The sequence below is a fragment of the Gavialis gangeticus genome, unplaced genomic scaffold (genome assembly GCF_001723915.1).
Source record: "Gavialis gangeticus isolate Ggan-Ray unplaced genomic scaffold, GavGan_comp1, whole genome shotgun sequence".
NCBI lineage: Eukaryota > Metazoa > Chordata > Crocodylia > Gavialidae > Gavialis > Gavialis gangeticus.
In genome coordinates, this window is record NW_017728996.1 from 18,190,942 (window position 1) to 18,199,804 (window position 8,863).

An 8,863-nucleotide genomic window follows, 5' to 3' on the forward strand; every position below is an offset into this window, starting at 1 on the left:
AGTCGCCAGAGGAGCCGGGCGCTCGGGCCTCCCCCCGCGGCGCCGAGAATCGCTCCAGCGGCTCTGCGGGGACACCAAGGAGCGGATCCCGGAGTGCGGATCTCTGGAAAGATCCAGGTGTACGACACACCATCGTCGACCCTGCTCTGCGGATGCGAAGCGCAGCCCTCGCGGCAAGAGCCAGGGATCGGGGGCCGGCCCCTGCTCTGGGCCGGGAGCACGTAACCCACCGCCGAGCAGGGTGGCCATCACCGAGGACAGTCGGGTTGTCCTCTGTTGACATGAAACCCAATGCCTTTATATCCTCTCTTTTTCTCTTGAAGAGAAAACAGACGTTTCTCTGGGACGGCTCAGACAGAGAAGCTGCAGTTATGAGAAGGGCCTTCTCTTCTTCTTGAAGAGAAAAACAGAGGACATCAAGACGTCGGGCTTCCTATCGATAGAGGATAGAGGACATCCGGCCTGTCCTTTATGATGGCAGCCCCACCACGGAGTCAGTGATCCTCAAGCACCCGCGTCACCGGACCACACGCTTTGTGCGGACGCCCGACTCTCAACTCTCAAAACCAGGGCTTTCTTCCCAGCTTTGGAGTGGCCTGAGGTCTCTCGGTGGCCAGAGGAAACGCTGTAAGGACACACTGAAGGCAGACCTGGAGGAAATGGATGATGATGTTGAGAGCTGGGAGGAACTGACTGCTGATTGACTCGGGACAGAAGTTGCACATAAACTGGTGTGAGTGATCACAAACTGGTTTAAACCTGTGACAGCACAGAAGTTCAGTGCACATAAAACAGTTTCCAAATGGTTTGAGATAAACCTGGTTGAGTGTAGTGTCAGACTTAACTGACTGGGGTCAAACCAGCTGAGGTCCCAGACCCAATGGTGCCCCGACCTCAACCACACAGGCTGCCCATTTTGAGGCAAAGCGTCTCACCCTCAAAGTAAAGAAGAGAAGCAGAGGAAGGAAAAAGGGAGGCCTATGACCTACTCTCCCCTATGCAAAAACCTGCAACTTCTGCGGATGGGTCTGTGCCTCAAGGATTGTACCTCAAGACCCATCAGTGAGCCATGTTTGGGATCATCAAGGGATTGCCAATGATGACAGCAAAGAACTGACATTTCTCGAGGTGAGGACTTGAGTCTAAAAAAAGGTTGAGAAGTTTTTCAGGGTTTTTTTTAAGCAACATTTTTCACGTTCCAAGCCAAATCAATTCCAGATCCGTGAGTCATTTAAGAACCATTATATAGCCCTACTACCGGCAAACATCCTCCACCCCCACCTGGGGCTTCAGAAGTTTCCAAATCATTTGACAGGCATCCTACGTGCAGGCCCAAGCCCGGAGGCTTGGGATTCGGCTGCCCCCGGGTTTTGCTTGCCCTCAGCCACATGGCCGCAGGAAGTCTCCCCGTTCCATAAAGATCTTCCCACTGGAAATGGAAGTGGGAGAGTCATTATACATTAGCTTCTCCCGGGTACTACCACGTGCCAGAAAAGCAGCCATCGCCTGCCCCACCTTGGTGGTCACAGTATTTCCCCTACCAGGTGAGAAGCACTTGTCTAACCTCTTAGCAAACCTACACAGTCAACTCAGCCACCAGGCCCGGTGCCCTCACCTGCCAAGGGTAAAGCAGGGGCATGAGGGTAGCTATAATGTCTTGCTGCTGCAAATGCTGGAGAGATCTGAAGGAGAGGGCCACACTGAAGAGGAACATAGAAAGCCCCATAGTCCAGACCAGTCTGACCATGGGGTAAAATTCCTTCCTGACCCCATATATGGCCTGACCCTGAGCAGAAGCCAAAGCTGTCTAGCCAGCAATCTCCAGGTTTAAGTCCCAGCAGGAGCATGGCACACCCCAGTCACAATCTGCCTTGGCTGCAGCCAAAGCCCAGTGCTTCTGAGGAAGGCAAAAAAACCCCACCCTGGCTGATGTAGTAGCAGGAGAGGGGAAAAACTCAGAGGGGAAGTGACTGGAGGGAGTCAGAGAGGTAGGGTTGAGTGCAAGAGGGCTGGGAAAGGTAGGTAACCTTACCAGCCCCCCAGACTGAGGCAGTGCCAATGTCTTTGGTACAAAGGAGTAGCATCCACAGTAACATCCTCGTTGGGGCCAGGGGCCTGCTCATTGCAGTACCAACCCCAGCCAGAGGGTCCTGGGCAGGGGCACAGGCTGAGACTACTGTGGACAACCAGTTAAATTTGCAGAGAACGAGTTCGGTGCTCTCAGCCAGTGGTTGTTTCTCCACACTGCAGAGGCATTGCACGTATTGGCATGGCTAGCAGTCTCTGCGTGCAAATATGGAGTAGCTCTTAGGTAGCAGAGTCAGGAGAGCGTGTTGGTAGAGGAAGTTGGGGTGATGTGGAGTGGGGACCCGGGGACGGCAGGAGGTCAGGACTGCACGTCATGACTGAGGTCGTGGGACCAGCGGTGGAATAGCAGGGCACCCTGTATGTCGCAATGCAGGGGCATTGGCAGAGCACTGAGGGCAGGGGCAAAAGACAATCCTATCTCCCTGCTCAGAGGCCTCATCATTCACGCTGCAGCTCTGAAATAAAAGCAAGAGGCCTGGCAGCCTGCTGGGCCAGAGACGAGGTCTGAAGTGCAAAAGAGACTGGGTGCCCATCCCAGCTGAGGATCCAGTATTGGGTTTGGTTTGGAGAACAGCTTAACATCATGTTGTCCCCATCAGGACACTCCCAGCACCCTGGTACCATGGCTCAGGGGCTTTCTTTTAGGATGATTTGACCGGTATCAGAGTTGGTCTCTAATTCTGGGAATCTCACAAAGAATGGTTAAACCTTCAGCTCTTGCTGTCACCCCTCCGTCCCTGGGAGTGGTATGGCCCATGCAGATCGCTGTCCCCTGCTCTGGGGTGGGCGTCATTCGGCCCTGGCAGTGTAGAGGAGTGTCAGGCTCTGCAGCGAGAGCTCCACAAATGGTTCTCCGAATCCCTCTGCGCAGAAGTGCCAGCTTCACCCCTGACCCCCAGCCCTTGGTGGAGGTGCCCAGTCCTGCCATGCAGAGAATGGAAGCAAATGTGCTAGTTCTGGGAGCAGACCATGTGGGAAAATCAGGTGAGCACTTCGCCACCAAGGCAGGAGCAGGAAAGCAGATGGGACAGGGGAAGCTTTCAGACAAGAGCCTGTGAACTGTGGAAGTCTTCCAAGGAAAGAGACATGAACCACATGTCCAAGGACTTTTTAAACTCGAACTGGAGAGCAGGTAGGGAAAAGTCCTGCTGTGGTCAGTTAACAGAGATGCGACCTGGTTAGTTCGTTGCATCTCAGAAATCTCTGATTTAGTGTGAGGAAGCAGAGTGGAGCCCCTGACAGCACGGGAGCTCAGGGTGGCATAGTCTGTAAGTGAAAACGCTTTCTTGTCAGCAGCAGTCCTTTGTAATGCAGGTCTGGGAGAGTTCCTGACCCCTTCATCCTCTGCACAAAGACAAAGAAAGAAGGAAAAACAGGACACTCGCTCTAAATTCAGTGAGAGCTTAACGTGGAGGATGTTCCAGGGCAGAGTGGATTGGCCGGTGCCTGGAAGTAGCTCTGGGCTGGTGCTGAGATGGGCTTGCTAGGGACCTAACATGGTCATTTAAATTCCTTGTTTTCTGTTCCCTTTACAGCCCTGACTGTGCGCTTCCTCACCAGGCGCTTCATTGGGGAATATGGAGATATGAGTAAGTGCTGTGCCAGCATCTTGTCCTTGTGGGGTGTAGATCCACCACTTTGCAAAGGCCCTGATTTGTGCAACTAATTCTTTCTCCAGGATCTGGCTGTTTCCCAGCTGCCTGTCTCTCTTTGGGAGTTGAACTTGTTGCTTGGAAGCTTCAGGTTTAAAGGGAGGGAGCTCCAGGTAGCAGCTAGCAGGGATGCAGGTGCAGGTGCACTGGCTCAGGGGCAACAGGAGTGGGTAGATCCAGACATCTTGGGGTACTCTGTGGTAGACCCTCTGGTCTCAGTGCCAGCATACTGGTGTGTGGTGGGTGCCTTAGCCTGAACAGTCTCCCACCTAAAGAGGAGTATGTGTGCAGCAGAGAGAAAGGGCTGGGTGGAGTGGGACTCTCCCAAGGAGAGGACATAGCTCTGTGGTCTCTGAAGGGTCTTTGTGCTTTGTTGACAGAATCCATCTACAGCCACAGCCTGGCTGTGGAGGGCAGGGAGATCCTCTTCCACATTTGGGACTTCTCTTATTCACAGGTAAGAGAGCCCTGCTGCTGCTGCTGTCACATATCTCTACTCCAAGAAGAGCTGTTTGTTTCCCCTTGCTAAGAAATTCAAATAGCAAATTGGGGTTTGGAGGCATCAGCCAACTGTAATTGCTCCTGCTGGTCTCCCAGCACGATTGAGCCAGCCAAATTGTTTGGAGACAGCTGAGATTCCTCGGGTGTGGTTTCACCTGCCTGGATCAGAGAGGACTTGAGACAGTAAAGATCATTCCCAAACTACACCAGTGCAGGAACTGGCTCCCTGTCGTTCTAGCCTCTTTAGTAGGGTCTGCTAGAAGCTGCTTGTTCGCTGTTCTGTTGTGTGCTACTGTTCCCCCCTCACCCCCAGCCCTTGACAACCTACCCAAAGACAGGGAGGTGCCAAATCTTTGCCACCAAAAGGAGCCAGAACCACCTAGCTGGTCTTGAGCCTGGATGCTTTGCACAGAAGGGCAGTGAATTGCTGTATGATGCCAGCTCATTCTTCTAGAATACCAGTAGAAGAATCCCATCCCCTCCAGGTTGACAGTCAGATCAGAGGCTGGTTTGGATGTGAGACATTAGGTGAAACCTTTCCCTTTGGGTTAGTTCAGTTTAAGGCCATGACTTGGTGTTCAGCAGTCAGGAGCTGCCTGTGCTGATGGAGTGCAGGATCAGACTCCCTCTCCTTCTGGAAGCTGGTGTTTCCAGGTCAGATCTGGCCACTACCAACTGTCTGCTGTTCACTGGGTGTATCCCACAGTGTCCCAGAGCCGGCGGAGCCTCACCCGGGGCAGGCAGCGGCTCCTCCCCAAGGTGAGGCAAGGCAGGGATGGAGGCTGGGGCGGGGGGCTGGCGTGGGCTCCACCGGCTCCGGAGAAGTGCTCTACTCCCCGACCCTGATGTGGGGGAGTGGAACACTTCCCTGGAGCCGGCAGAGCCCGTGCCAGCCCCTGGCCTCTCAGCTCCAGCCCCAGTTCCAGCCTCCGGCCCCCAGCCCCAGCCTCTTGGCTCCAGCTCCGGCTCCAGCTCCCAGGCCCCAGCCCCAGCCTCTGGCCCCCAGCCTCCGGCTCCAGGCCCCAGCTCCTGGCCTCCAGCCCCCTTCAATAAGTGTCCCATGCCAGACCGAGGCAACATGCTCACAGACCAAGGCGGTGCACTCACAGACTGCTACTCCTGAGAGGGAACATTGCCCATGACCCTTTTCAGCACAAACTTTCTCCCTAGATTCACCAAATGTAGCTTATTGATTTATATCCAACTCCCTGCCCCATTTCTCTCTTCCCAGGATGGAGCAGATGAAAGCTCTGCAGAGGAGAAGAGGGTCCAATGGGCAGATGGTTTTATCTTGGTCTACAGCATCTGTGATCGTGCCAGCTTCAACATCCTGCACCCCAAAGTCCAGTTTATTAAGGCAACCAAGGAGGCCACTAGCCAGGAAAAGGTGCCCATTGTCATTGTGGGAAACAAACGGGACCTGCATCACCAGCGGGTGGTCTCCAGTGAGGAGGGGCGGCTCCTAGCGCTGTCTGCGGACTGCGGGTTCTATGAGGTCTCTGCGGCCGAGGCCTATCACGGGTCACTCATGGTCTTCCAGGGGCTGGCTGAGCGCTTCTGTGAGGCCAAACTGGCACCGAAGAGGGGCACTGGGATCCGCAGCATCGTAAAGAGCATGTCAGCGGTGTTTGCCCGGAAGAGAACAGACTCGCTCTGAGTTGGAGCCTGGGCATTGTTTCTCCATGTGCTTTCAGGTGGGAATGCCACTGTGCCTGGTCTCCATTGTTAGATTAATCCCCCAGTGCCCATGGAGGGGGGCATATGTTTGGATGAGTAAACTGCCCCCCCACCAATGCTTCCAGCTTCAGGGTGATGGTGGAGACTGCCTATGCTGCAATATAGGCTCACTGCAACCTTTGCCATAGACCCTTTCCATAATGACTCCTGGGAGACCATCCTGTCCATCCTGGGGGCCGGAGCACTTTTGTACAATTACTAGCACAGTGCCCAGATGAGCTATAAATGTCCCAAGCTCCCACTTTTCCTTTGCAGAGATAATTCCTCAATTCCTATATTTCCCTGTTCTTATTTATTATATATATTACAGCAACTTCCAGAGACCTCTGTCAGGGTTGGGGCCCCATTGTGTTGAGCTGTCTTCACCCTACTACGTCTAGGTGCCCCTTGGTTTTACTGTTTTATGTAACTACTTTCTCAGTACTGAAAAACTCCAAGGTATCTTCTTGCTGGTTTTGTACCCTGTGCACTCTTGGGCCCTCAGCTGTCCTGCCTTTTCCTGTGAGGACAGCTGAGGATGGAGGAGTAGCCATCCTTCTCTGGCTTTCTTCCTCTTAGCCCTCCATTCCTCAGAGTTATCTCATTGGGAACAAACACTTGGCCTGTGGCTGTTTCTGACACCACTGCTGTAGCATGTGAGCAGTTCCCAGTCTGCTGTTCATCCTCACAACAGACACGTGTGGCCAGGGAGTCCCATTGTGCAGGGGGGTAAGTGAGGTACATTGAAACTATGTGAGACTTAGTCACTCAGGAAGTCTATTATAGAGCAGGGAAGGGCACCCTGGCCTCAAGAGTCCCACCTGGAGGTGGCACCAGAGGATGTACCTTTACTGTTTGGCCCTTTCCAGAGCTACCTTAGCTCTGGAAAGGACATGAAGAGCAATCTGCATAGGTTGATTGCAGGTGGCAGTCTCCTCTTCCATGCTCTTTGGCTTCTTAGATGTCTGCATTTTCAACTGGGATTTAGAGTTGTGGCCAAGCCCTTCTCCAGCATCCCATCCCATTCGTCTTCTGTGAAATCTTAACTGGTTACCAAGTTGTTATGTTGTGATTAGGTGCCTAGAGCTACCCTTGCCAACTAGCTTCTTCTCCTGGTCTTTTACTTACAACGAGCATCTCTGGTTAAAATGACATATTGGCCAAACGTGTAAAACTGGGCAAGATACGGTGACGTGGCTGGTTCCTGGGACACAACTGTGGGGCAAAATACGGTGCGTCTGTCCTGGGTTCTCAGGAGGCATAGTTTGTCTGCCCAGTGCTCACCCACCCCCTGGGGTTGAAGGAAGCTATGTGGGGAAGGGCTGAAGTCTGAATGGATCAGGCTATCTGGCTTCTTCCTGAAAGCCCCATTCCACCCTGAATGTGGAGACAATGCTCCCCTCAACCTGCCCCATGCCCTTCACCAGTGCCTTGGGAGGCTCCTGCCATGTGATGTTGGTGCCTCGCAGTCCCTGAGTGTAAATAAGAGGATGTGGCTGTAAACCCAGTAATTTCTGTGCTGATATGGTATGTAAATTAAATAAACCCCCTTATGCCAGAAGCACCTGGCTATTGGTGGCTGTGACTTTGTGCTGCAAGGGAGTCTTGTGTGTTGGAGTGGGTGCCCAAGGGTGATTGCTCTTACTTAGCCTGCCCTGGTGTCTGCCATGACGAGGGCAGAAATACCAGGCACCTTCTGCATTCAGCTTAGGCCTTCCTGCCCTGACCCCCTCCCCCTTAATCTAGTGCCCTCTCTGCTGCATGCCAGCATGTGGTAGCAGAGTGGCCAGGGCATCTGTTTGGGCCTTTGAAAGGAGGAGTTGGAGGCCTTGTTCTGGACACAAGACAGCTGCCCCCATTAATGCAGCTTTAAATGGGCACAGGGTCATTTGGGCTGGGAGTCAAAGGATGGGATGTGAACCATCTTGCTCTCTTGTGTGCTCTACTGACTGCAGACAGTATTGTGTTTTAAATGTGCTAGCCCTGGCAGCTTTTAGCCTCACACAGACCTGTGTTTTCCTTCTGCTCCACCCGCAGCCCAGACTAACTAAGCCCTTGCAGCTGCTTTCTGTGGCTGGCTCTGCCTGCTGTGTGCTGCTTTAACAGCCTGGAAATGAGCCAGGCAGACTTCTCAATCTGCTCTGTGGTGCCTGTGCAGTGCTCTGCATTCACCCTCAGCATGTCATGACTTCTGCTCCTCTCCGCTCTGCCTTCGTGAGTCCCCATGTAGAAAATTCTGTAACCAGATGCCCATTTACAGCAGGGTGGGCAGAGCACCAGTCACAAGCCCTGGCGGGGGCTGTGCTATGGTTACCAGGTCTTTGTACACACAACGCTCAAGGATGCACTGGCCACTGGCCAGGATAGATGGCTGCTATGTTTTATCTGTTTTCCAGTTCTTCAGTTTGGGGTAGATCTAGCCTTGGGTCTGTTTCTAAAGCAGGGGCACACAGGCAGTTCCCACTGAGCTAGGCAGATGACTGCTAGTAGGAGGACCAAGTCTTCTTCAGCAGGTCAAGTCAGAAAGATCCAGTTCCATTAGCTATTACTGCTTAATGAGAGCCCTGATCCAGGTGAAACCCAACAGAAATGAGCCTGAGCCTGGCTACTCAGCCAGCCAGAGCCCTGATGCAGGTTATGATGCTTTTTCATTAAGAGACACTGTTGCCTTGTGCACACAGCCCTGCACTAGAAGGGCTGTGAGTGGAGGCAGATTCGCTTCAGCTGCTGCTATGCCCAAACTGGGCTGTGTCCTTCCCATGGCTTGGGAGGATAGCAAAAATACCCAACTCAAAGCCTCAGGACCATGCCACACCCTATTTGCTCCCCCCTACCTCCAGCCCTGAGAAAGCACACCCAGCAACCTGCCTGCAAACTGTGGGTAAGAAAGACGAGCACAACTTGGA

General features: G+C 53.3%; 1 protein-coding gene across 1 annotated transcript; it reads left to right on the plus strand.

Annotated features, from left to right (window-relative positions):
* Positions 1-2,870: 2,870 nt before the first annotated feature.
* On the plus strand, positions 2,871-7,518 carry LOC109288521 (ras-related and estrogen-regulated growth inhibitor-like protein). Its single transcript, XM_019504079.1, has 4 exons — positions 2,871-3,072; positions 3,624-3,677; positions 4,121-4,197; positions 5,473-7,518. The coding sequence occupies exons 1-4, from the start codon at positions 2,934-2,936 to the stop codon at positions 5,896-5,898; spliced, it is 696 nt and encodes a 231-aa protein (XP_019359624.1). The 5' UTR covers positions 2,871-2,933; the 3' UTR covers positions 5,899-7,518.
* The last annotated feature ends 1,345 nt before the right edge of the window (positions 7,519-8,863 follow it).

What these genes read in the sequence shown, in the direction of transcription:
- LOC109288521 (XM_019504079.1), top strand. Translation starts at nt 2,934, where the DNA reads ATGGTTCTCCGAATCCCTCTGCGCAGAAGTGCCAGCTTCACCCCTGAC. An exon ending in AGACCATGTGGGAAAATCAG is followed by an intron (nt 3,073 to 3,623) that starts GTGAGCACTTCG and finishes TTCCCTTTACAG; the next exon opens with CCCTGACTGTGCGCTTCCTC. An exon ending in GGGACTTCTCTTATTCACAG is followed by an intron (nt 4,198 to 5,472) that starts GTAAGAGAGCCC and finishes CTCTCTTCCCAG; the next exon opens with GATGGAGCAGATGAAAGCTC.